At 47.5% G+C, this 27,145-nt stretch overlaps 4 protein-coding genes and 1 long non-coding RNA gene across 9 annotated transcripts in view; 3 read left to right on the forward strand and 2 right to left on the reverse strand.

Annotated features, from left to right (window-relative positions):
* The window catches only part of LOC135440670 (mucin-2), a 13,919-nt gene extending 9,727 nt beyond the window's left edge, over positions 1-4,192 (forward strand). The window contains exon 3 of the mRNA XM_064699961.1: positions 13-4,192. Within this exon, the coding sequence (XP_064556031.1) occupies positions 13-3,838 (3,826 nt within the window). The 3' untranslated portion in view covers positions 3,839-4,192. The remainder of the gene's footprint in view (positions 1-12) is intronic.
* Positions 4,193-7,180: 2,988 nt separating this feature from the next.
* LOC135440065 (uncharacterized) lies at positions 7,181-8,058 on the forward strand. The gene is made up of 3 exons (XR_010438229.1): positions 7,181-7,451; positions 7,512-7,877; positions 7,931-8,058. It is a non-coding gene; the product is annotated as an uncharacterized LOC135440065 (long non-coding RNA).
* Positions 8,059-8,201: 143 nt separating this feature from the next.
* fs(1)N (female sterile (1) Nasrat) lies at positions 8,202-15,650 on the reverse strand. The gene is made up of 7 exons (XM_064699035.1): positions 15,388-15,650; positions 13,229-15,334; positions 13,042-13,171; positions 12,850-12,980; positions 11,029-12,787; positions 10,739-10,956; positions 8,202-10,360 (listed from the first exon to the last, which is right to left on the reverse strand). The coding sequence occupies exons 1-7, from the start codon at positions 15,544-15,546 to the stop codon at positions 8,324-8,326; spliced, it is 6,540 nt and encodes a 2,179-aa protein (XP_064555105.1). The 5' UTR covers positions 15,547-15,650; the 3' UTR covers positions 8,202-8,323.
* A 1,210-nt stretch (positions 15,651-16,860) lies between these two features.
* On the forward strand, positions 16,861-26,639 carry Chsy (Chondroitin sulfate synthase). Of its 5 annotated transcripts, XM_064700045.1 has the most exons (6): positions 16,963-16,977; positions 17,578-17,934; positions 21,195-22,030; positions 22,103-22,421; positions 24,423-24,836; positions 25,475-26,639. In XM_064700045.1, the coding sequence occupies exons 3-6, from the start codon at positions 21,266-21,268 to the stop codon at positions 26,467-26,469; spliced, it is 2,493 nt and encodes an 830-aa protein (XP_064556115.1). In that variant the 5' UTR covers positions 16,963-16,977; positions 17,578-17,934; positions 21,195-21,265; the 3' UTR covers positions 26,470-26,639. The 5 variants fall into 5 exon arrangements, with proteins under 5 accessions (XP_064556119.1, XP_064556114.1, XP_064556118.1 ...); XM_064700049.1 differs by lacking the exon at positions 25,475-26,639 and adding an exon at positions 24,904-25,439 and having other exon boundaries at positions 16,861-17,934; XM_064700044.1 differs by having other exon boundaries at positions 16,882-17,934.
* On the reverse strand, positions 22,548-24,213 carry Alp11 (Alkaline phosphatase 11). The gene is made up of 2 exons (XM_064699901.1): positions 22,919-24,213; positions 22,548-22,863 (listed from the first exon to the last, which is right to left on the reverse strand). Exons 1-2 carry the CDS (start codon positions 24,150-24,152, stop codon positions 22,679-22,681), a joined length of 1,419 nt encoding a protein of 472 aa, XP_064555971.1. The 5' UTR covers positions 24,153-24,213; the 3' UTR covers positions 22,548-22,678.
* Positions 26,640-27,145: the final 506 nt, after the last annotated feature.

A 27,145-nucleotide genomic window follows, 5' to 3' on the forward strand; every position in this document is an offset into this window, starting at 1 on the left:
TTGTTTCGACAGCGGCGAGATCGAGGAGCTGTACGAGAAGGTCACGCGCGAGGAGTACGAGAAGAGCATCGAGGCGGGCGACATGAGCCGAGCGGACAGCATGCGTGCTCTGATGCTGGTGCTGCCCTACAATACGGACAATAACACCGAGGAGAATCTGCAGGAGCTGTATACGCGTCCGCCAGTGACGCGGGTAATTGATGCCTATACGCCACCCAATCCTATCAAATTTCTGACGCCCGATCCCAGTGCCATGCCCCGCAGCACAGTGCCCGGCGGCAATCCCGCTGTGGCTGCCACCACCTACAAGCCAGCCTATGCCAATCTGAAGAAGCAGCTTTTACCGGCGCCCACAGCTACTACATATCATCCGCCAGCGCCGGCGCCTGTTATGTACCAGTTGGCTCCATCGCTGGCCAAGCCTAGCATGGACTTCCAGCCGGTAACCAATGTGCCGCAGGCTTACGACTACCCCAAGTCACAGTTAACACAAGCGGCGCTTCGCCCTGCCCAGCAGACCGCCCAGCGCTTCAGCTCGCATTACAGCGCCAAGAATACACAGTTCCTGCGCAAGCCGAAGCCGGCCCTGGCCGCCTCCAGCAGCACAGTTAAGCCCGTGGCGGACATTCTAGAGAGTCTAGGCATTGTGGGCGGAGTTGGTGGCGGCAATGGTCAGACCACGCACAAGCGCTATGCCATTGACGATTACTATCCGGCGGAGAGTGCACCACAGCCGGTCGTGGCTGTGGCGGATCTACGTGGACTGCAGGGCGCACGCATCCGACCAGATGCCTATTCCAATTTCAAGCCGCTCAACATTGGCGAGGAGCTGCGTGTGAAGCCCGAGGTCGAAGGTTATCTCACACGCTTTGGCATTGTTAAGAAGTCGCCGAAGGCCTTAAAGAAAGCTCAGCCCACGGCGGAGCCAACGGGCGCCCATACGGAACTATCGACAGCAACCGCCAGGCTGCCGCCACAGAGCAATGCGGAGCTGGCCAAGCTGCTCGAAAATCTGCAGGAGCTGGAGCGTCTGCAAACGAAAAGTGCCCGCACAACACCAAGCACCACCAGCACCAGCAGCACCACCAGCACCACCAGCACGACGACCACAACAACAACAGCAGCGCCGCCCACATCGCTGCCGACGGCACAGCTTATCACCCATGGTGCTCCTTTGCTCATTGAGCCGAAAAAGCCGCGACGCCGCATCGATCCCAACATTGACATCAACTTTGCGAACGCAGGCAATCACCAGAAGCCGGCCAGCTCAACGGATGAGCTGTCCAAGCTGTTGCAGAATCTGCAGGAGCTGGAGAAGCTAAAGATCAATCCCGAGAATGTGCTGAAGGCAACTAATCCCAACACCCATGCGCTCAGCAATCGTTTCAGCGTGAGCGACACCAGCACCACAGCGCCGCCAACAACAAGCACCACCACAACCAGCACCGCCAAGCCGGCCAACAGCGATGCACGTGAACTGCAGCTTATACTGCGTCAGCTGCAGCAGCTGGAACAGGCGAATGCCGTGCGCAAGGCCACCAGCAAGCCCACCACCACCAGCACCACGGCGAGACCGAGGCCGCCAATAGGTCTGGGCTTTGGTCTTGATTCGGCGCAGACCAGTGGGCTGGGCGCCGCGGATCTGCTCCAGCTGCAACGTCTGCTTAGCGACGACAGCGAGCTGGAACGACTCTATGAGCAGGCCCGCAATAGCAAGAAGGCGGCCAAGAGCAGAACGACCGCTAGCGCAACCAGCACCACCTCCACGACGACGTCGACGACGACGACGACGACGACGCCGCGTCCCACCAAAGCGGCAGCTGCCGTGGATCACGCACAGTTCGAGGCATTGATAACACGCGTGCAGCAGCTGGAGCAGCTGCAGCAGCCCAAACCGACCACGCCGGGCTTTAGCACGCGCAATGTCGCCGCACTTAGTCTGGGACCCAGTCTGGGCCTTCCCAGCAATGATTATGCGCAGCTGCAGCAGCTGGCCGGCTCACCGCTAATACTGAGCCAGGACTTTGGTCATGTGGAAATCTCGACGGCCGCCTCGACATCCAAACAGCGCCGGCGACCGCTGAATAGCTTCGAGCGCAGCAATGGCCTGCTGCAGGATGTGCAGCCCCAGGACTATGTGCAACTGCAGAAGCTGCTCAGCAAGGTGCAGGAGCTGGAGCGTGTCCAGCTGCAGGAGGCACGCCCGACAACCAGCCATCAGCTGGTAACCGCCGCCTCCGTGCGTACCCAAAACGTGAAGAGCTTGAACGACGCACAGATTGTCTACGCACAGCCAGCCGCATTGGCTGACCCGGAACTGAATCTAAAGCTGGAACTGCCCGTCTATAGGCAGCCGGTAGCAGCGTATACAACTCCCATGCCAGCAAGGCATGACCTGACCTCTAGCGAGGAGCTGCGCGAATTTGCCATGTCACAGCCGGCCAATCCACAACAGAGCCGAGACCCGGCTCAGGATCAGGATTTCAAGCACTATCAACAGTTCTTCAGCAGCCTGGAGGACAATGGCGAGCGTCAAAGCTATCAGCATATGCAGCCCATCTATAAGACCGTGACACCGACGCCATCAGCACCAGCATCGATTAGCCAAAAGCAGCCGGTGGTATCAGCAGCACCGCCAGCACCACCAGCCACGCCGAGGCCAACGCCCAAGCAATCCGATTTGGCTGAGCTACAAAAACTGCTCTACAATACGCAACAGTTGCAGAAACTGGGCGTGGCGCTGCCCAATGAGCTATCCCAGCAGCTGGAAAGCCAGTTCCAGTCACAGCCCGGCACCACCAGCACCACGAGCAGCACCACCAGTACCACGAGCAGCACGAGCAGCACTACCAGCACAACAACAACACCCGCACCATTGGCGTCGCCATCACCAACCCATGATTCATCTTCGCCGGCGGTTTTCTCGCTCACCACCAGCAAGCCAGCATCACCACGACCGCCACGTCCCAGTCCCACTACAGAGAGCAGCGTGGAGCTGCCCGTGTTCAGTGCCACGAAGATCATTGAAGCGGCCATCAAGCGGGCGGCCAATCGCATTGGTGTCTCCACGGAGCAGCCCTTGAGCCTGGGTGCGGGCAGTGGCTTCCGCCGGCGTAGCGATGACGATATGGAGCTGGGGGCGCAGGACGAACAGGATGGCGTGCTGGATGGCGATCTGATGGCCGAGTTCAGTGAGCTCAACTATCAGCTGGCCAAACCGGAGCCACAAGCGGAGGCCCGAGAGCAACCAGAGCTGGGAGCTGATCTGGGTGAGCTGCAGCGTCTCATCAGCAATTTGCAGGAGCTCCAGCTGCTCAACGTGAGCCTGGCCCAGATGAAGCCAGCCTCGCAATCGCAAATGGATGCTATCTATTTACAATCGCTACCACCGGGCATTGATACCACAAAGCCGCGCAGACAGAGCTTGGACAACAGCAGCAGCACCATCACCAGCACCAGCACCAGCACAACTACACTGCAGCCGGAGGAGCCAATTACAACGCAGGCGCCCACGCGCATTAGCCTGGATCTGGGCCTCAGCGATGGAGAGACCGATGCAGTGGCGGGTAGCGATGCAGACATCTTTACGAGCACCACAACTGAGGCCAGCAGCAGCTCCTCGACAACGGAGGAGTCGCGCAATGGCTCGCTGGATGATTTGGCCGACTCGTTCGGGCCCGATCCTGTTTCCCTGGAGCCCCCGCCGGCCAAAAAGAAGAACGGCTTCTATTTTCTAGCCGATTGGAACTCGTTTCTCGAGGTGGGCGATGGCGATGATCAGGTGGTGGTGCGTCTCAGTCCCAAAATTGGTGATCCCCGCGACTTCCTGGCCGTCTAACTAGCCCCTGGTCCCCCCTGATTGGCCAATGTAAATAGTATCATTTACCATAACAAAATCCCTATCGTTATTGCGTGTGTGTGTGTTGTATTTATTTTAGTCACTGGTTTTTTTTCCTCCGCCGCCTAGGGGCCCGGACTGTCCGGGTCGTAGTCATAAGTTGGGGCCTAAGCCTAAGTTCTAAGAGTCAATAACAAAAAATAAATAAATAAAAAATGAATATGAACAAATGTGCTTGAAAGAAATGCACTTATGCGATTTTAAAGGCATCTAGGCATCTGAGTTTACAAATAAGAACAAATATTATATATTCTAGTTTAATAAAGATGTATAATAAAGCCGAACGAAAAACAATTGCTTAATAATGGAAATCTATGTATGTATACACATAGCCCTGGTCGTCCTGATCGTCTTCAAGCTCATTCTTCAACCTTATGAAGTATTGACGATTCGTGTGCCACCGATTTGGAAAAGTCTACCCGACAGCGAAAAGTGGGCGGAAACACTTTTCCGCTGCAAATTTTTATTTTTTGGCTGATTGGCTTTTATGTCTTTTTGAAACATCTTATTAATATTTTCCGATTGCTCACTACGAAGACTGGAAATGGTGAAGTTCAAAGTATAAGAGGAAGAGTAACATTTAGCGACGGGCGGAAAATGCGTGGAAAAGTGATATTTACAATGTTAAAACTAAGTTTATTTCACTTTTTGGAATGGATGCAAGCACATGCATATGTATGCGTATGTGCATGTATGTATGTGTACATATGTGTGTATGTATGTGTGTATGCGTCTAAGTATGTGTGTATGTATGTATGTATGTGTGTATGTATGTATGTGTGTATGTATGTATGTATGTATGTATGTATGTATGTATGTCAGTATATAAGTATGTATGTATGTCAGTATATTGGTATGTATGTAGGTGTGTATGCATGTATGTTTGTGTGTATGTATGTATGTATGTATTAAACTTACTTTAAAGTGGTGCTCTACTCCTCGATTCTCATGAATTCAAGTAAGCCTGGCAGGTTTCCTTGCTTTGACTTTAAGTTTTTTTATTTGTAAGTGTTGTGTAAATACAAAGGTATGTGTTTGTATAATATTTGTATGTATGTATGAATGTATGTATGTATATATGCTTATTTCTGTGTATGCTTGTATTTTTGCATGTGTACGAGTATGTACATATGTTTGTATTTATATGTCTTATACCAAACGTAGACTAAGTTGTCCTAACTTTTTTGATAACTCTACATGATGCGTTGCAAATTAAGATCCTGCAATTTATACTGTAGTAACTTGTTATGTAATGATGCATGTATGTGATGCAAATGACAACTGTGGAAAATTGGCGGAAAACGGTTGTGTGAATTTAAACTATATTTCAAAGTATTTCACGCGGGTCAAAGGTTTTATGAACAAAGGTTCAAGTTGAGTCCGATCGGGTGCAAACCTGTTTTCAAAGTTTAACATCTTAAACAATGATTTTGGAAAGGAGGGGATTTTCAATCGTGATTGCGTATAATCCACTTCGATGAGTGGAATTGGAGTTCTAGGTAGAATGGGGGAATTTAAAGTGCTTTCGGACGTGGAATTTTACAAAAGTGATGCTTAAATTATAAAAGTAAACCATCAAAGCTGATATGTGACCATATTCGACTTCAAGTTTGTGTTGAAGATATTTCTGGGCATCAAAGTGACCCACGTCAAAGCTGTCGCACCCAGATTGGAGCTACCAGCAGAGCTGAAAATGCTCCTCATTTAATTCGAGCATCTCGTACAAATCGGAACGAATTTTCAAAAACTTAAATAGTCGAATACTTTTTCGAAGATTGAAAATCGTAATCCATTTCAATTAAAAAATTTGTTTTTATTCAAAGTCTATTCGCGTCAAATATTTAAACAATGACTGACACAGCGCCCACCGATATAAATGCTGATAACGTGCTGCAATATCTGCGCAAGAACCTGGAACCAGTGCCATACAAGATGCTGATCGCCCACTTTTGTGAAACGTTGGACACGGCGCCGAAGCAAGACGAGGCTAAGACACGCCTCAATAAGGTATTGGTCACGTCCATTAACTCGGGCGCCATAATGCATTGCAATAACCACTTTTTCGCTGGAACCCATGCGGAGGATATGGAGGGAGTCATTGATTTAACTCAGATCGAGGATATATCCCCGAACCTTAGCTCCATCTCATTCTCTAGTTGCGAAAGCATCCTTTCGACTGAGGAAGCAAAAAAGTCTGAAGTATTTGGCGAGGCGAGCGATACAAACGATGCCAGTGAGGCTGATGCGGATGGCGAGGGCGAGGGTGACGAAGACCGCTCGTTGAAGTCAACATCGAACTTGAACACCCAATCGAATCCGGAGCTTTTCCAATTCCCATCGCATACCTCTTCACTGTCGGCGACGAAATAAGACGGCAACCCATCGCCAATCAATTAAGCCCGTTCGGCCGCATGTTTATATTCTTATGACAACTTTGATGAACCAGCCAACCATACGATACGGGGAGGGGAGCTGCTTTCTATGGTCGAATGGCTGGAAATCACCAGGCAAAATTACAAGTCTTAATCTGTACCAAATTGAAGCACAGCTGCTAGTGTCAATTATTTATAATAAATTTACTAAAAGTTACATTCCTTAGGAGCCACACTATTATATACAATAATTCCTTCCTTACGCGATTATGCGCATCTTAATGGTGGATGTTTTTAGGATATAACCAAATGCTTCCGATTTGGAGTAAGGTGACTTTTTAGTCCTTTTCTCTTACCAGTTTTATGGTGCCTCACTTGGGCTGTGCTTTTATATTTGTATTCTCTGTAACTTAATACTATGCCATTTACAACCTCCTAGTTTCTATACATATTTCTGCGAATGTAGTCCAGATTTATTCCGAGGGTTAACGTCCATACCTTGCCTTATATTACACAATGAAGATGTGACTATACGACCTACTGTACCGAAGCGTAGGTCAAGTTTACGATTTTCATAAATATTGATTTCCAACCTCACAAATGTCGTAGATTATTTGATACCCGAAGGATTTAAGGAACTAATCTCATTCATCGGGGAAGTCGAGCTGAGGCACAATCGACCGTCTCTTGTAATATTTTTTTTATTATCATGGTAGTGTCTTTTGCGTCGATTTTGTTCAACCTGCTGGGTATCTAGTCGCTTCTATCCATTATATATATTTCGCCCACTAAGGTAATTTTATATATTTAACAAAATAAAAATTTTTAAGGAAAATTGGATCAAAGTGAGCCAAGAAATTGATGTCAATCTGTCGTGACTTTGCGGAATTTGTTTGTAGCTCATTATACGTTTTTGTTTTGTCGTGCATTGAGCAACAAGGAAAAATTCTCGTTTTTAAATATTTATTTTTTATATTTTAAGTCTTGACAAATTTCAAAGTTTTCTTTTATAAATGGGTGCTGCGCGTTCACAACCTATCATTGAAGAGGACGTTCGTGCCTACTCAAAATTCTTGGAAAAATTCAAAGATACCCACTCCTACTTAAGTGAAAATGAGGTTGAGCAAAATGCTGTAATGACATGGGATACTATGACTCCCGAGCAGAAGAGCCAATTTCTCGTGAGTATCGAATGAGCTATTCATAATTTTGGCTAGTCGAGGAATATATTACCTTGCCAGAATAATGAGGAGAAGGCTCGTGCTTACATCAAACACGAGTATATCCCTAAGAAAGCCAGCACCAGGACGATACCAACTGAGAAACCAAAACCAAAGCCAAAGCAAAAAGTAAAACCGAAACCGAAAAAAAAACCGATTGCGGCTAAAACAAAAATTATGACTTCACGCAAATCGCAGAAGGCAATCAATTCAAAATCAAAGGGAAAGAACATGAATTTATCATATTGCACAAACAATGCGTTTCGTCATTTTATTCGGGAGTTCCGGAAACGCAACAGTGATCTTGATTTGCAAACAGCCGTCAAGCTGGGCGCTAAAGCTTGGTGTCTACTCTACCAGGAGGAGAGAGAAATGTTGAAAAAACTTGTATGTAGGCATTTTGGTGTCATATAAACAATTTCTTAATTTTACTATTGTAGATTACCAAGAAAGGTTCGATAAGTGACGTCAGTTTTATGTACCTATAACTGACTTGCATATGCTAAATCTTTGGGTTAAATATCTAAATTTGTATTTATTTAAATACATATAAGCTTCTTAAAACGTGTTTGTTTTCGATTTCTTATTTAAAAGTGAGTGCTTAATAGATATGCATATCAATTTGCAAACTTTTGCTTGTAAAGTTGGCTGCGCTTGACTGAATGGCAGCTTGTTAAGTTGGGTGCGCCTTTATGAATGGACCTTATTAAGTCGGCTTCGCCCGAATTGGATTTCGGAACATATATTAATATATTTATTAATAATTCCAATACACTTAAAAATACATATATATATATACAACAAATCAAATTACACATTGGTTTTAAAGCCTATTAACAATGTAGCCAAGGCTCAAAGAATCCGGGCATTACCAGCTCATAAAAGGTTACACGGCGTGACTGAACCACGGCCAGCATATGGAGCGCGCCCGGCGAACGCTGTAATGGCAGGCGTAGCGCCAGCAATTGAAGTACATATGGCTGCTCCGTCTCGCCATCCGCTTCGACATGGAACTGCGTGAATGGCACAAAGCCCTGAATGCCGCGATAAATGAAGACGCGCACACGGCAACAACCCTCGACAAAAGCCAGCAGCGTTTCATCCCGCACGCGCAAGGCTGTTAGCTGGCGCGCCAAATGATCGGCAGCCAGTGACTGGAAGAGGGTGCCATTGGCATGATGCAGCTGGATGTGAGCGGCCGGCGCTGTCGATGGGGCAATGGGCGGCACATTTGAAGCGACAATGGTTAGACGGGCATAGAGCAGCTGGGCGTGCTGCACACGACCCACATACAGACGTATTGTTTCTACGGGCAACCATTGTTGCTTCGGATGGGGCAATTCCATGGATAGGATGCTGCTCGCCTCGGCTGAGTTTAGTTCCGACTGCTGCGCTTCCTCTAGCTCCTGTTGCAACTCACGCAATCGCTCAATCACAGCGTGTAGGCGCTGCGTATCATCATCTGTATCGACAATTTCTTCATGGCTGTCATTGTTGTTGGCCAGGAGCAACACATCACGCAAAGTGCGCTCCAGTTGAAGCACCAGCACGCGCTGCTGCTCATCTGCTTGGCTATCGTTCAAGGAAAGCCGTCCATGCAGCGCCTTTAGCTCCTCCAGCACTGGCCAAATTAGTTGGGCACTGCGCGCAGCCAACACGCGCGACGGATTATTCGGTAACGGCAGCGTGTCCGTGGGCAAAGATGCAAACACCCCAGTGCCAGATGTCGAAGCCCGGCGCAGTTGCCGCATCAGACGTAAGAAATCCTCCACAAGATGCTCGTCGTCATAGAGATCGCTCTCGGGAATGCTTAGCTGCGTGATGTTCACCTCGGTCTGTAGACGAAAGCTGAGATGCTGCAGCAGGCGCTGTCGCAATGTCTCGTACTGCTCCTGGCTCAGGGTGTGGCCCGCATCGAGATGTGGACGCAACTGTGACTCAGTGCTCGGCCGGCTCAAGTACTTGATGGCCTCCTGATAGCTTGGTTTATTCCGCTGCAGCTGTTGCGCCTCATGCTTTTGCTGCAGTTGCTGCAGCTTGCTAGCTGGCACGTCCATTGGCTCAATTTCAGTCTTGGCGCTCGTGCGCCAGCTTTGCAGATGGGCCAGGCTGCTACAGTTCCAGCTTCCTTCCTCCTGCTCATCGCTCAGCTCGTAGCTGGTCATGAAACTGAACTGGTCATTGTTGTTGGCGCTGGCGTTGCGCTGCTGCAGCACAGTGGCATCATTAATGGGTCCGCTCTCGATTCTGCCAGCGCTGGTATAGTGCGTGCCGTTCCAGCGATAGATGCGCGTCCAGCAGCCCAGTTCGTTGATCAACAGATAGCTAGCAGCCGGCGCCGGCGACTGCAGCGCAAAAACGCGACGCACATCCGATTGACCTGGAGCCTGCTGCAGAGCAAAGCTGCGGCGCAGCTGCGTCACCTGGTAGGGCAGACGCAGCAGACCAAAGAGCCTAGCCAGCCGCGTGCACAGCTCTCGATAGCGCACCGCTAGCGCGTTGCTCTGGCGCCGGTATACCTCATGGGCACGATGCTCTGGGAGCTGGGGCTGCTTTACACGCAGCCGGCGCACGTTCCAGTTGCCGCTTATGATTTGAGTCGCTCGACCTTGCGCCCAGAGACTTTTCTCGTGCCAGGCACTGAAGTTGAAGCCATTGATGTGCAGGCGCGTGCGCAGCTCCGGCGTATGCAACCTGACAAAGTTAAGCGGCGTCTGCAGACGCAGCTGTTCCTCGTGCAGCGTGGCCACATCGCTTAAGTTGAGATTGGGATCACCGTTAATGGGTGCAGTGGCGAACAGCGTCCCACTCACATCCACTGACTGCATCAACAGCGGCGTGAACACGCGTTGTTCCTGTGGCGCGTTAATCTGAAGAATGAGTGGACACAAAGCCATTAAAAATATGAAATCTAAAGATGGAGCATAAATACAAGAGCAGTTAAATTTAATTTCAGCTATATCAAAGAAATCTGGGATTCCCATCCCATCCTTTTGACTCAATTAAGAGCTCTGTATCACGTCAGCCGGAACGCGATTTTGTTAATTCAATCGACCGAAAAAATGACAACTGGTTAGCTGGATCGAACTTGATTTTGCTTAGTTCGATACCCGAAAGCTCGAATCAACAGAGCATCCGATTTTAACGCAGGACTCGAACTCATATGTGTGTAGTGCCTGGCATTAAAATGGCATAGCCACAGTCCGACAAACATGAATTTCTCGATAGAGATATCAGATAACACCCACCAGCAAGGTATTGGCATATTCCTCCGACAGATTACGTCCATTCACCAGCCCATGCAGCTGCACTTGCCCATCAGCCAAATGCAGCTCGTTGGTGACCAATGGAAAGCTGAGATTTTGCTCCGTATGCAGCGTAACGACACGTGTCAGGTTTAACTCGTTCAGCTGGCCCACCTGCAGGGCGTTGTTGTCCAGTGAGCCCTGAGCAAAGCTAACGGGCACTGTCAGATTTAAGATTAGATTTAGATTGTATAAGATTGGTTTTTATAGATATCGTACTATAAGAAACCTACTTTCCGTTTGCCAGTCGCGATCCACGCGCAGCGTGTCATGCATCCATTCGGTAATATTGCAGTCATTGAGGCGTTCACCTTGCAGCACCAGTTGATCCACATCTAACTGCTGCATTTGCACAGGTGCTTCAAAGTGCACCGGTGTGTGCAGAGTTACCTCGTTATGTTCCATGCTGCCATCTATGAAGATGAGCTGCTGCAGCAGCTGATCCAGATTAATGTCATTAAGCTCGACAATGTGAACTCCACCACGGATGCTCACGCGACCCGTGAATACCTTGTGACCCTTAAGATGCAATTGTGGATGTCGCTTGTCGAGCATATCATCATAGAACTCCTGCAGCGGCTCCAGACTGCGATTGCCCAGATGACCCAAAACCGTAAGCTCTTGCAGCTGCGTTTGGTGCGGTAAATGTACTAAACCACGCTGCACAAAGGCACCCAGCTTTGTATCCCAACGCAGCTGCTTTTCCAGCTGTTCAACTGCTTGACCGTTGAGTGCGCCCTCCAACTGCAAATGAGTGACATGCAGCCGACCCTCCAGACGTAGCTCACCGGCAAAGTCCAGCGGTTGCAGCTTATTGGCCAGCCGATCGAAGGGCACACCGTTTAGTGCCTGTAGCTGCAGAGTGTCGAGGATGTGCACATGGCCCGCAAAGTTCTTGGTGCCAACAATGATCAGCTCCTGATCTTGGTCAGGGCGAAAGACAATATCGTCTAGCAGTTCGGGTAGCAAGCGCTCGTTGTAACTGCCCTGCAGCAACAGATCGCTGGCAAATATGGGCGCTTGCTGGAAACGCCAGCGTGTACGTAGCTCATTGGGCCGATCAAGCCAGACAACGTCGCGCTGAAGCTGGTCCATATTCTGTCCGTTAAGAGTGTCATCAACCAGCACCCCGCCACTGACCGAAATATGCTCTACTTGCAGCTGTCCATGGAGAATAAGCAACGGCAGCTCGTCCAACTGGCGCAGAAACCCCAGAAGCAGTTCGGCATTGATGCCCTGCAGCTTGGACGCCTGCACACCCATAGGCAAAATCAAATCCTGCACCTGCACCGTGTCCCTGCGCGGCGCACTCGAAAGAAGCTCGCTGAGTTGATATCCATTTAGGCGTCCTGGACCCGTCACGTTGTGCGTTACATCCAGTTGCTCTGCCTGAAGGCGCGTAAAACGCGCCTGGCTGAGATGCAGTGGCTCGTATAGCGTCTGATATCCGCTGGAGAGCGGCACATCATTCAGCATGTGGGACACCTGAAGCTCTGCCAGTTGCGGCTCGTTGACGAAACGAAGTCGCGTAGTTGGCGCCACGAGAGGTGCATCCACACGCAACGCCTGAGCCAGCAGCTGATCCAGCTGGACGCCATCGAAGACCCCGCTGAGCTGTAGTTTATGGAAGTACAAATAACCCGCTAGACTGCTCAGATTGTGCAGCGTTTGTTCCGTATGCTTGGTCACAAACTGCTCAATGGGAATGCCGCTTAGTGTGCCATTCAGCACATGGGCATCTACTGGCAACGCCAGGTGCTGCACATGCTTGGCTGCTGGTATGATCAGCTCCTCATTAGCATCAACCGGTCGTTGTACCAGGTCACCCAGCAGCGCATCGAAGCTGCTGTTATCCAGTAATCCGCGCAGCTGCAGCGGCCCGTTGACAATCAGTTGGGAAAAGTGACAGGCGGCATGAATGTGATGCGAATCGGTTAGCGTGGGATTTAAAGGCGCCTCCTCAAACTGACGTCCTTGGGCGCTACCATTGAGCTGCCAAGTGAAACAACAATGATTAGTAATTTGGCTTATAGTGTGATTGCCAATGTAAGCACCTCTAGCTCCTCGGACACTTCCAACTGTGTGAAGGTGACCCAACCCGGCCAGTCCTGTTCATCGCTTAGTGTAACAGCATCCGCGGGATCGCAACCATTGATAGCGCCAAAAGTGTCCACCATATTCGCAGCTAAAAAAGGGAGAGAGATTTGCATGAGTCTGGCCAAATAACAGCTAGTTGCATAACTTACACAGCGTCTGGGTAAACTCTTTGGGTGAGAAAACGATGCTTGTGGAGCTCTCCTGGGACCAGAGATAGTCGTCAGGAAAACTCAGCTCATTAAGCGCGCTCAAATGCAGCGAATCCTCAAAGACAACAGCCTGTAATGGGCAAGATTAAATATTGCAGCTACGATTGGCAAACCAGGCTCAACTTACGCCTGCCACACGCAGCTGCGAGAGTTGCAGCGGCTCCTGACGCCAGACCAACTGCTGCAAGAATTGTGTCCACGCCAATCCATTGATAAATTCGCAGCTTAGATCGGCGTCTAATTCCAGGCGCTGTTGTGTTCTTGAGGGTAAGGATTCGGCTTGCTCAATTGGCTGCGGCCGCATCACCTCCAGGCGCTGCGCATTGATCAAACCGTTGAACTCCAATGTGGCATTCTGTACGTAGAATGGCGCATGGTTCAGCTGGTCGATGTGCAGCTCCTGCACCTCAACAACATCAAATTCCAGCTGCTCATAGTCATAACGAAAGAGTTGCGGTTGGCGCTTGGTGCGTCCGCCATCCAGACCTAGGAGTTCTTGCTTCAGCAGACGGATTTGCTGCAGCAACTCGTGCAGATCAATGGCAGCATCATGCGCCGTCCAAGGTGCATCATTTACGTGCAATCCCTCCAAGATGGCCCCATCATTGATAAGCAACGGTGTGTCTAGCTCCTCATAGTGCATAAACTCCGACTCTGGTGCTTGGAGTAGCTGCTCGGCCCGTTTAACAAGCTTGTCCTGCTCACCTACCCAATTGCGCATAAAGTCGTGTATTTCCTGAAGATCGTGCAGCTCCGAGTTGCGCGGAAGCAGCTGTGTGTGTATTCGAAACAGGCCTGAAGGCGCCGCTTGGCGAGGCACAAGCAACAGCGGTGGCTGCACCTGACGCAGCAGCGCGGCTCCTGCCAAGCCCGCCTCACGCTGCTCGTCCAGCATGCATCCGGCGCCATAACGTGTCTGGCTGCCGAGCTCACACGGCGGCGGCAAGCTGGCCTCGAAAGCCTCGCCATTCCAGACGAGCACCTCCAGCTGGAGCACTGTGTGCGTGTCGAAGTAGACGCGGTGCTGCACAAGCAACAACAAATCATCCCGATAGCTGCGCACGGGTACAGGCAAAAATAGCTCGACCAAACCAAAGTTCTGTCCCAGGAGAGTTCTAGGCACCAGCTGGCCCTGCACATAGGCGAGTATCTGTGGTTGCACACCGCCCAAAGCCAGGTAGCTGCGACCGCCCATTTGGAAAGCGGCTATGTCGGCGATCTTTGGTGCTTCCAGCCGTTGCCGCAGTTGCAGCTGCAGGCCCGCATCCGGCGCCAGCTCACGCATATTATGTGCATAGATGAGCGCCTCATCAGACTGACCTACGGCTAGTAGTAGATCGCGGCCCGTGTCCTGCACGGCCAGAGCCGTAATCGTCTGTTCCAACTGCAGACGCTGCACAATCCAAAACTCCAAGCCATCCACATCATAGGCATAAATGCTGAGCGTACGATTGTGCATCAGGACCAAATATTCACGGTTCTCCACAACAAACGCCAACAGCTTATCAATGTCGCTGCCCAGCGGCCAGTGCCAGAACTGTTTTAGGCCGCTATCCGCCACCAAGCGATACCACAGCAACTGCTGTTGCGTGGCCAGCAGCACCACACTCTCCTGCAGCTGTGCCTGCCCATTCCAGCGCTCGTAGCTAAGTATCGCATCAATGCCCGCCGGCACGGACAATGGTTGTAGCGCTGCATAGCTGCGGAAATTCGCGCCAGCAATAAGAGCTTGTTGCTCCAATAGCAACAAATCATGGCTACGTCGTCCTAGGAAATAGACGCTACCATTCTGCTGCAGCTGCAGCCAATGCGACACATCTGCTCCTAACATAAACTGTAGGTTTTCCTCGATGCGACTTAGCACAAGCATTTCGCGCGTCCGCCGCTTGGACAGTTGCAGTTGATGTAACTGCGCCAGATCAATGTCCATCGGTGTGGCATCCACCACATTCGCCTGATCAGCCTGATCGGACTGACTGCTGCCTAGCATCTCATCGCGCGCACTGCCCACAATTGCTTGATTCTGTGGTCCGTCTGTTTTGGCTTTAATGGCCGCCTCCAGCTGACGCACTTCCTCTGTGTGCCCCTGCGTGGCGACTGCCCCATTAATCTCTGAGCGGAGCGCCTCCGCTGCTCTTAGTGACGCTTCGTTGACTATAACCTTGCTGGGCTTGCCACTGACACTTTGCTTGCTGCCGTGCTTCGTCCACTCCGGCTGCACTATGACGCCCTCCTGTAAGGTATTCAAATGGTCAATAATGCTCATTGTTTGGATCTGCTACTTACAGTCTCTTCGCCCGCGTCAAATGCGGCGTTGAGTTCACTGCGCAGCTTTTCCACCTCAGCACGTTGAACCGCCGTGGCGGAGAGGGGCTTGGCGGTATTGTTGGCTTCGGCATTGCGGCTGCATGTCGCGTACAACAGCAGGCACAGCAGCAATTTCATTTTTTTTTTCTTAATTTCGCTTCAATTTTTTACACAAAGTACATATTACAAAATTAACAAGTAACACGTGAACACATTTTTTCCATATTTACGAAATTAACCGTTGCTTTTCAGAGCTGCCATTGAACATCTGCACTCTGAAAAGTCTGGCAGCACCAGAAAAAATATATTTCTCATCAATATTGCTTGCAATTTTTATGTTTTTATTTTAAATAGCTTAACTATTAGAAAGTTAAGTTTTTAATTGTCACGAACATTTTTCAATTTTTTACTGACCCTGCCAGGGCTAAGCCCAAAAGGCTGCTGACTTTTTCTTATATTTCTCCCGAGTAGCCCAGACACAAACCTTTAAAAAATGACTGTTTAAAACTAATTTACACCCTGTAGGACATGCACTGGAAGTATATTACATTATACAATGTATTGCAATATGAAGAGATCAGTAATTTTCTTATTGAACAGATGAATAGGACAACTATAATGGAATGTGAAAACTTCATTGAGCTAACACCTTCGGTTGAAAAAAATTGAGCGACAAATCATGTTCGCTTAGGGAAGCTTTCCATTATTAGATCTTTGTAAGTCCGATTGTTTCTAAAATCCGTAAGGTTTGGAATATTTTTCGAATTCCCTAGCCAATAGTAGTTAGGCAATTAATTCGCCACCTGCAGCATATGGGGCATCAATCGATGCTCTAATTACTAGCAGCTTATCAGCAATTGAAAATTCAAATTTATGGGCGAATAGCGCCTATATTTGTATCCCCTTATCAAGCTTTGAACATTTTTTTTTGTTCAACTTGATGCCACTTTTAATGATTTGTGGCTGATTCTGCGAACTATAAACAGAGACAAACGAATGATTCGGACCTGCTTCTGATTCAGATTGAGCCACATGTTGCGTATGACCATTTCGCATCGACGTAAGCACCACAAGACATTCGGTCGCGCAGCGGGTAGTAGCAGCAGGGACGTTGAAAAAGAGTGAAGTGGTGTTAGTAGTGCGCGCTCCCTCGACCGACTGTTGCTATCAGCTACGCAGATCTCTCACAGCCACACGCAGACAAACACTCACACACACACACGCACATACACACACGCACATACAGCAAGTGAGTGTGGCGCGTCTGAGAGTTACTATGCAGCAAAGGTAGCAGCGCCGGTCTGTCATGTCTCTCCCTCTATCTCTCTCGCGCTGTCGATTTCTCTCTGCAGCTCTCTCAGTGGATCGCTCTGTGGCCAAGTTGGGCCATCGGAACACCGGGCGCCGACTCAGCCCGCTCGTTCGGTTAGTTCTTCAACGGAATTCAGCGTTTTTTGACGTTTGTTCTTGTTGCATACACGCACACACGTCCACACACGTAGAGCGCACTGAGCAACCACCAAGCACCAAAACGTACCAGCGAGCCACAAAAATTACGTTTTCTTTTTGGTAATTGTTAAAATTCTGCAAAAAAAATAAAAGTGAAATTCAAAGAAATGAAAAAATTTAACAAATTTCAAATATACAACATATATGTATATGAATTTAAGTAAATGGCAAAATAATGAAATGTGCACATAACAAGCCGTTGCTATATGTATGCAAGTATTTTGGATCGACCTTTGCGAACTTAACGTCGTAACAGCGGCAATAAAGGCAAGAAAAACAACAACAACAACAGCTAAAAATAATTAAACAGCGCATGTTTCACTAACTGTGCAAATGTGAGTGTGCGAGTGTGCGAATGTGTGTGTTGTCTTTGCATCGGTTCAAGTTGAAAGCCCAGCCAGCACATTAATTGCCCCAACGCCGTCTAATTGTCAACAGTTGAACAACTGTTGCTGCTGTTGTTGTTGTTGTTGTTACTGTTGTGTTTGCTATTGTTGATGTGCTTGCCAGTTGCAAATTATTCGACATATCAAACTGTTTGGCCTGCAAAAGCATTTTCGAATCGGTTCGGGTTCACAATTTTGCTCGCGTTTCGCGCGCGCCTCTCTCCGTGTGTGTGTGTGTGCGTGTGTGTCTCAAAGTCTCGCATTTCCTGCCCAGCGCCGGCACCGCCTCCTCCTCCAGGCAGACAGACAGACACAGTCGCGCTTGAGACGTGTCGCGACGCAACGCGACACTGACACTGCCACAGAGTCAGAAACGTTGACAGAGACACTTGCTTATCCGTCCGGTCGTCGCTCCTTTTCTGGTGCCGTCCGTCTCTGTCTCGACTTTCGCGTGCGAATTGTGCAAAATTATCAACCTTCAACCGACAAACGACAACCGACAACAACGCACCACACCGAAATCTGCTGGCACTGCATAAAGCATCTCGCATAGGCAAAGTTGAAGACAACAACACAAAGCCAACCAACAACACCTTAACACACACCTAAAGACCACTGACTGGAGCAACAGGTAAGTGCTGTTAAAGGAGTTTGCTTGCAATGGGCTTTAAAGAAACCTCTGGGCATTAAATAGATTAAAGCTATTGCGCAGACCAGATAAGATACAGTGGTCGCTCGCACATTGGGCTCGGATTCAGTTGTGATTTTGCGATTCTTTTTTTCTAATTTACTAAAGCTCTAGTTTTCCATAGTAAATATTAAAAACAGGGCTGCTAACTAAAAAAGAAAAAGGCCACTGCTTTTCTTCACAGTTCGCACCAACTCCCTGACTTGAGATCTGCTTCGTGATGTCATTTATTTTCCAAATTTGACACAAGCAATTTAATTTTAATCATAAAATCGCCCTTTGTTCTGAAAATATTGCAAACTGTATGTGTTTTCATATATAAGATGCGGGCTGTGGTTAAAAAAATTCACTGGTTGGGGCCCAATTATGTTTGTATTCTTTTCCGTTTCGTATCCCTCAAAAGTTTTTCAATTTCGAGCCAAGCCATTTTTAAGCAAAATATGATTTGGTTCAGGTTAAAGCTCAGCTATTTTTCTCGTTTGGTGTAAATTTGGGTTTGTAGTAGAAAATAAATTGGAATTCCGGCTACAAAGCGGCTCGGTTCAAAATCGGTTTTGCAGCCTTGGTTGCAAGTAATTCAATACAATATATTATATTTTCCATTAAAAATTGTCCTAAGGCCGTTTTCATGGGGCATTTGTAAGTTCCATATTTAAATACTCTAGATTTGATCGAATATGAATAATACATGGAGCTTTAGTTGTACGCAAGAATAATCAAATACATAACAAGTTCTGCTCCACAAAAAATTACATATAAATATATATGTATGTATATTTATATATAAAGGTTTAGTGCAGGACTCGAACTAATGCCTCGTCCTTACGTTCGGTCCAAGAATTTTCGATTTTCGTTTCAATCTAGATTCGTCTCTGCATTCTAATGAAATAACACAGTTTATTTTATTCACATATTTTAATTCGTCAATATTTTCAAAATTCAAAGTACCTAAAACCTTATAGAACTCAAAATACATTTAAAAAATATTTCGAGCTATATCTTTAAGGTATGTTTCCGATTGTTTTTTTTTTTGTTGTCAATTGTTTCGAAAGTAGATCTACGGAATAAATAGTGCTTAACAATAATTTATTATACTTATTCTTACATGTCTGTTCTACGAGTATCTTTAATTTGTGAGCAAATATATATATTCAATGATTTTACGGTGTCAAATATTGTTCGAAAATCAATAGATCAAAAAAATAAATAAAAAAAAAACACACACACATCTGCGCTTTCGACAAAAAAAAAACAAATAATGAAATTGAGCTATTATCTGCCACAAGCCCAATGTCCGAGATATCCAGCAAATGCCGGTTGCATAATTGAGATACATCGTTAGGAGTTAAGAGTACTAAAACAGAAACTGACCGCTTGAATGTCAACACCTGCGAAGGTGAGTCAGAAACACAGACAATGTAGGAGAGTTTTTGAGAGAAGGAGGGAGAGAGAGAGAAAGAGAGAAAGAGCGTGTACTAGGTGAGTGAAGGCCATTAGGCCAGAAAGCGTGCAAAATACGTATGCGTGTATTTAAAAAAAATTCAAATTGCTAGCTAAACAAACTCAACACAATCCAATCCAGTCCAAAGCAAGGCAACAACCCAACGCACACCCAACTCGAAACGATCAAAGTCGAAACGAATGGAACGCAACGCAGCTCGTCAGCTTTTTGTAGACCAAATAGTTTTCTGAGCTGTTTGTTTATTTAATTAGCATTTATGTGCGGCCAAAGCAACGCGGCAGGAGGTGTACCCAGAGTGAGGTCGGGCAAACATTAGGCGAACACAGCTACGAAAAAAATCATAGATGCTTTTTAAGGTGTACCCCGCCTCCCACCCGCCCTCTCTCTCACCGCCCCATACACATACACGTGTCACCATATACTCATCTTTACGGGCACAATCCAATTGATGTTCGTACAATGTCCAATTTATCTGTTGCACCAAGCTGGGCATCTAAAATTAGATGCCAGCCAGCCAGCTGTCGTTTATTTTCAATCTGAGCTCCTCAATCTTGGGCTCAAGTAACTGAGTATCTGAGTATCTAAGTATCTGTTTTTGTATCTGAGTATCTGTTGTTCTCTGTTTACTCCCCGCCGTCATTTAATGTGGCCGGACACATTATCCGATCCAAGTGCACTAAAACCACGAAACTGTTTAGCTAATCCAAACAGACATTTCAAATGCGTGTGTGTGGTTTTTTTTCTGTGCCAGTATGGCAAACAATTCCAAGAAAACCTTGCGTGAGCAATACTCAAATTTAAAGATCATTTAAGAAATTACAATTTTTATGCTCTACAATTAAGCAGTTTCTCAAGCACTGTGATTTAGTTTGCAAATGTACATAACTTATAATAGTCAATTATAGATATTTTCCTATATCCAACATTGAGATCGGAGCTTGACTCCCTAAGAAGTAAAATCAGATTCAACTATAGGCAACAGCATAAGAGATACTTTTATGGGCAGATATAGATTGTAACTCATATGCCTTGAAGGTTCAGCAAAGTTTATTAATCTATATATGTATATATATATATATATATATATATATATATATACAATATTTTGGCCTAACTGACTGGTGATCAACCAAACCGTAAGAGCAACGAAGTTTAAATTTTTAATGAAGCTTCCCTTTGGGTCTAAGGTGAGCACAAGGACTGGGTATAAGAACATTCGAACTCCATGTAGGGGCAAAAGGTTAATCATAGTTCGTTAGAGAAGCATTTCCAAAAATGCAACCTTATGAATGTGCCCTTGAGAGCCTGTGTGGCTTAAATGACTGAGCGTCGGACTAACAAGTGGCAGTTCGTTGGTTCAAACCCAGCAGTAGTGTGGCATATGGCGAATGCATAGACGAGTTTCGGGTATTTCAGTGCATTTGTGTTTTTTAATAGTTGATAAAAATGAACAATTATTTTAATACATAGACAGACAGTTTACCTATTATTTTGTGCGCGGATCCTTTTGTATCAATATATCATATTTCCGAACTATACACCGAAAGTTATTTTCTATTGTACCTAATTTATAAGGTCGCACATATTTGAAAGGGTATTTAAAGTTCAACATAGACCTACTAATGCTAATGGGGGCTTATTACAATTTTAGATTTGACACGCGCCAGTAAAAGCGATCAAATCAGATTAAATTTAAATTGCAATCACTTTACGTTTCTTTTCTTTTACTTCTCGCCCCTAGCCGAGCAGCACGCCCATGTACGTTAGGTGAACTGTGGACTCCTCCCTCGCACAACAAGCGTCCAACACACGATGCTGCAGCACACGATGACGAAGCGTAAAACGCTAATCATTGCCTGCTTCGGCATTGCGCTGGGCCTCTGCATCGGCACCGTTCTGAAGAACTATCGTGCACTGGAGATTGTAAAGCGCTGCAGCTTGCGGCCCACGAATCTTAAATCGCCCAATGAAATTATTGGGCTGAACGATGAGGACACCATACAGAATTCGCAGCGTAATTTGGTCTTTGTGGGCGTCATGACTGCCAAGAATTTCATTGAGGGTCGCGCACGTGCCGTATACGATACCTGGGGCAAGGAGGTGCCCGGACGCATTGCGTTCTTCAGCTCTGAGGGCAGCTACTCGGAGGAGCTGCCCGTGGTGGGCCTCAAGAATGTCGATGATCGCTATCCGCCGCAAAAGAAGTCATTCATGATGCTTTACTATATGTACGAGCATTATATTGATCGGTTCGAGTGGTTTATTCGCGCCGACGACGATGTCTATATGGAGCCGGACAAGCTGGAGCGTTTTCTGCGCTCCATCGACAGCTCGAAGCCGCAGTTCATTGGCCAGGCGGGCAAGGGCAATAGCGAGGAGTTTGGACTGTTGTCCCTAGAATTCGATGAGAACTTTTGCATGGGCGGTCCCGGTGTTATACTCAGCAGCGAGACGCTACGTCGCGTCGCTCCGCACATACCCACCTGCCTGAAAAATCTATACAGCACCCACGAGGATGTTGAGGTGGGGCGTTGCGTTCAGAAATTCGCCGGAATACCCTGCACTTGGAACTACGAGGTGAGTGGTCAAGACTTCGCGATGCACCCACCATCCCTCCTTTTTTACATGCAACTTTTTACTCTCTTCCAGATGCAGTATATATTGCGGCACAACTCGAGCGGACGCAATGCCTACACGGGCAAACTGAAGCGAAAGGAGATACATAACGCCATCACGCTGCATCCAATCAAGCAGGCGCCGCTGATGTATCGCCTGCACTCCTACATACAGGGTCTCAAGGCCGAGGAACTGCGCCAGGAATCTCTACTGCTGCATCGCGACATTAAGCGTATGGCCAAATACTTGGAAGTGCCTGATGACAGCACATATATGGTGCCAAGCGTCTCACCTGGCGCCGTTCCAGACAAAGACAATGGCAAACGCCATTTCGAAGATCATAATATTCTAGGTGAGTCCAGTTTAATGATTACCTTCAGGTTTTCGAACCGGAAAGATCGGTATTTATATTTTCAAATCCGTTGTTTGTTATCGAGATGCGATCAAAATGATCGGAGTTATCGATAAAATGTAAAGATTGCTTTCAAAACGTTTTATTTGAATTAACACGAAACAAAAATTTACATTGTAAAAGTTAAACTAACATGCTTACGTGTGTGTGTGTGTGTGTGTGTGTGTATGTGTATGTGTATGTGTGTGCGCGCGTTCCTAGGAATTTTGTTGGCAGATAGTGGTGCCCTGGCCCAGACAGGCTGCATAAGCCATCAGATGCGGCAACAGATTCTGCTCCATGACGCCGCTAAAGAGATGAGCCTGTGGACCGAGGGCAAAGACGGCCACATCTTCGCCCGAATGCACCCCCTTGGCGTGTATATAGCTGGGCGTAAAGGAAGCTAAGGCGAAATAAAAATATATTTGTGTCCGCTCAAAGGAGGCAGCATAACTCACTTCGGCTTAGATGCGGTGCGGGATTCTCGCGTTTGCCGGCCTTATTGAGGCTCTGCCACTTGCCAATGGCATAGTTAAGCGTACTATAGGGTATACCATCCAAGTCGCGTTGGCTTGGATCCAAGCCCAGTATTGCTGTGCCGCGATTGGCGTACCCCGCCATGCTCAGCGTATGCGAGTGATCCGCCGTGACGACAATGAGCGTATCACGTGCATTGGTCAGACGTACAGCCGTCTCGATGGCCGCATCTAGCTCGAGCATCTCGTCCAGTGCATAGCCTGCCCGCGTTTCATGATGTCCATGATCGATTCGTCCGCCCTCGATAAACACAAAGTAGCCGTTCGGCTGCTGCTCCAGCCGTTTAATGGCCGCTTCTGTCATATCACAGAGACGTGGCTGATCCTTGGACGCCGCCAAATGGTAGGCCATATGACTGTCACTGAACAAGCCCAACAGGCTGCCATTCGTGGCGCCGCAGTCGCGCAGCCCACCCAGGGTGCGGGCAAAACAGCCGTCCGGATTCGCAGCGTGCCATTGTTTAAGTAAATCTCGTCCATCGGTGCGCTCGCTGGCAAATTTACCCAGACCGCCGCCCAGTATTACATCTAGATAGCGTCCCGGTGCATCCTCAATCAGTTGGCGTCCTATGTCCAACTCCTGGGAGCGCCTCTTCACGTGCGCATACGCAGCTGCCGGACTCGCATCTGTCAGCCGCGTGGTGGTCACAATCCCTGTGGCTTTGCCCGCTTCTTGAGCCCAATGCACGATGGACTCCACCTTGGCACCCTGCGCACTTTGTCCAATGCTGCCATAGTTGGTTTTCACCCCAGTTAAGCATGCGGTCGCCGCACATGCCGAATCCGCTGTCTGGCTGTCCGTACAGTAGGTTTTGCTCAGACCCGAATAGGGAAATTGTTCCACGGCCAGTTGGCACTCCTCGCCGCTGCGACCGGCATGCTGGCCCTTTAGGATGCGTGCCGCGGTGAGTGTAGTTATGGACAGCCCATCTCCCAATAGCATTATTACGTTCTTGGCCACACGCGTATCGCCCCCACCCGCCTCGCGGCTACGCTCCAGACGCTCAGCCAGCTGCCGCTGTGCCTGCTCCATCCAATAGCTGGCATTGCGCTCATTCTCAATGGGTTCCATTTCCTTCTCGCTGGCATAAACCAATGCGATGCTTAAGAACAGCGACAGGAGAAACGCCAGGCGGGGCAAGTTTGGGAGCCACATGCTTCACATAAATATCGAGCTGAGTTTTTAGAATAGAAATCTAAATGGAAATGTCGAAAGCTTTGCTTGACTTATCGTCTATGCTGTGCTTCTGTGTTCCATATTGGCTCCAACAGTGTCCGCATCAAGGAAAACAAAAAAGTAAACGACAAATATTAAATTAAATTTAAATTGCATTGTAACGGCAATATATAAAATATCGATAATTTTTAGTATCGAAATTCTTGTATACGTTATCGAATTTAAATTCATGTTATCGATTGTTCACAGGCATTAGCCCGGAGCTGAATAAATTTGTGCCCGCTAGCACAGCGGATCTACTGGACTGGTCCTTCATATCGCGCAGCCTGTACTCGGCAGGCTCGGCGAATCCCAAGCAGAAAATTGACTCAGCCATGCGCGAGGGTCTCGAGGATGTCATAACCGAGGTGATGGAAAATATCAATTATTATTCGCGACAACGCGGACGCGTTATTGAGTTTCGTGAGCTGCTCTATGGTTACCATCGGCTGGACGCAATACATGGACAGGATCTTATACTGGATCTGTTGCTCATCTACAAAAAGTATCGTGGCAAGAAGATGACGGTGCCCGTGCGTCGTCATCTCTATGTGCAACGCGCATTCACCGGCATCTTTGTCAAGGAGTTGGACGAGGATTTCTACAATGTAACGCTGCAGCAAAGTGAGTATGGCTAATATCCGTGCACATATTTCGGGAATTAACAAGCTAAGAGTGTTCTAATCCCAAGTCCAGCACCGAGCTGCCGTTCTAGCTTCTACACACAGACGGACGATGGGAAATGCTGTCGAGATAGCAGTCAGAGCTTATTGTCCGATTTATATGGCCATAAATATGGCTAACAAAAGTGTGTGTTTTCATATACCAAATCGCAAGGCATTTAAAATGAGTATTCCTTTCCGATTTGATGGAAAAAGAGGGAATTTATCCAAACAGTTAAATATGTTAAATATGTATATATAATACGAGAACCTACACACCCAGTTTGGTGTTTTAAGCTCATATAATTTCCGAGTTGTGCATAAAACCAAGTTTCAAAATAGATTTTTAATATTTTCAAAATGGAAGTACATATACATATATCGAAACAAGAAATAATAAGCTCGTGCTGCGTATGTTGTGGAGGCTATTAATTAGGCTAGGATCGATTTGGCTCCTCGTTAATTTTCAACCTTTTTCAGTGAGTTAGGGATAAAAAAAATAACTCAAAGAAATCTGAAGTAATTGCCTCCTTTCGTCGCCATTACTTAAGTAATGAAGTAATTAATTCCGCTGAGTAATTCAACTTCATTTGATTCAAGCCTTGTCATCTGCAGGTCTGTTGGGTAGCCTCCTACACAATGGTATGGCTCGCCTGAGCAGTCACTTTACCATGGCCAGCAACCTGCTGGCACCTCCGCCGGACAATATCGTGTTTGTCCTGCCCATAGCCGGTCGCCTGGCGACCTTTCAACGCTTTCTGGCCACCTATGAGCGTGTTTGCATTGATGCTTCGCAACACTGCGATCTGCTGGTGGTTATTTTTGGGCCGCCGGACGAGCTGACCGATCATCTGCAGCAGCTGAATGAGCTGCGTGCCCGCCACATCTACAAGCAGATCAACTATATACAACGCAGTGGACAATTCTCGCGCGGCGTTGCACTGGACATTGCCGCACGCTCCTCGTACATAAGGCAGGAGGACATTATTCTGTTCATCGATGTCGACATGGTGTTTGGCGTGGAGACGCTTCAGCGGGTGCGCATGCATACGCAGCGTGGTCGGCAGGTATATCTGCCCATTGTGTTTAGCCAATATGATCCGAAGCGTCGGGGAGAAGCCAGTGCCTCCGAATCGCTGCCAATTGACGATGAGAACGGCTACTTTAGGCAGTTTGGTTTTGGAATTTGTGCCATTTACAAGTCGGACATACTGGACGACGATATCAATGGCTTTGACAAGGACATAACTGGCTGGGGACTGGAGGATGTCAAGTTCCTGGAGAAGATTGTGCGCGTCGGCACCCGCCAACATGGCTTTCTGTCCAACACGGCCGAAGTGCCGCTCGACTATAACGAGGCCGCTGAACAGTGGCGGCGTCTCACCGTATTTCGTGCCCCAGATCCCACTCTGGTGCACATCTACCATGACATTAGCTGCGATGTGCAGCTGGATGCGCCACAGTATAACATGTGCCTGGGCACCAAGGCAAACTCATTGGGCAGCACCCGTCTTATGGAGCAGCTGTTCTTCAACAATCGCCAGAACGTTGAGTTCATCGCCGAGTTCAATCGGCAGAAGCAACAGACCAGATGATGAGCTGGCGACGCCACCTCTAGTGGACATGTTCCACCATAGTATTATGCCTAAAGTTTCCTAATAATGTGTGTATGTGTTCTGCGTGTATGTGTATGCATGTGTGTGTATGTGAATAGACTTGTTGTTGCCAGCGAAAATGCCAAATGAATACGTTATAAATGCTGAAATAGAGCTATACTCACAGAAAGAGAGAGAGGGAGAGAGACAGAGTGAGAGGAAAGATACACATTCGGCATGCCGAAAGTTGAAAGCCCTTGCAATAGAGCATAATGCCTAGCTTCTCCGTCAAAGTTGACATCTACTCAAAAACTTTGAGCCCACTATGAAATGATATGTCTGTTCTATAACTGTTTATTTGGTTTATTTGATTTAAAATAAGCACGAAAAGCTCTTAAATAGGAATTACAGTTTGTAACGCATTTTTGGCCAAATGTTCCTATGTATGTTATACATTAATCTAAGTCCAACACGTAAAAATAGACTTATCTAAATTTAAACTTAAGCTCATGACATTTTCCACTCAACACCATGACAAACTCAGACAAAATGCAACGACATTTTTTTAAACACGTATTTCTTATATCTACGACACTGCTATTATTCCCGAACGTAGTACACATTTCATATCCATATAAATTATACATAATTATGCGTATTTGCATTGTATACTAAT

Source organism: Drosophila montana, unplaced genomic scaffold (genome assembly GCF_035044405.1).
Source record: "Drosophila montana isolate Dmon_TW-CO22-7 unplaced genomic scaffold, ASM3504440v1 contig_1624_1, whole genome shotgun sequence".
In the NCBI taxonomy this organism is placed as follows: Eukaryota; Metazoa; Arthropoda; class Insecta; order Diptera; family Drosophilidae; genus Drosophila; species Drosophila montana.

Excerpts from the sequence above, each read along its gene's own strand:
- Chsy (XM_064700044.1), top strand. The coding sequence starts at position 21,266 with ATGCTGCAGCACACGATGACGAAGCGTAAAACGCTAATCATTGCCTGC. Across the intron at positions 22,031-22,102 it reads CCTGCACTTGGAACTACGAG|ATGCAGTATATATTGCGGCA; the intron begins GTGAGTGGTCAA and ends ACTCTCTTCCAG. Across the intron at positions 24,837-25,474 it reads CAATGTAACGCTGCAGCAAA|CCTTGTCATCTGCAGGTCTG; the intron begins GTGAGTATGGCT and ends ATTTGATTCAAG.
- Alp11 (XM_064699901.1), bottom strand. The coding sequence starts at position 24,152 with ATGTGGCTCCCAAACTTGCCCCGCCTGGCGTTTCTCCTGTCGCTGTTC. Across the intron at positions 22,864-22,918 it reads CGCACCGCATCTAAGCCGAA|CTTCCTTTACGCCCAGCTAT; the intron begins GTGAGTTATGCT and ends ATTTCGCCTTAG.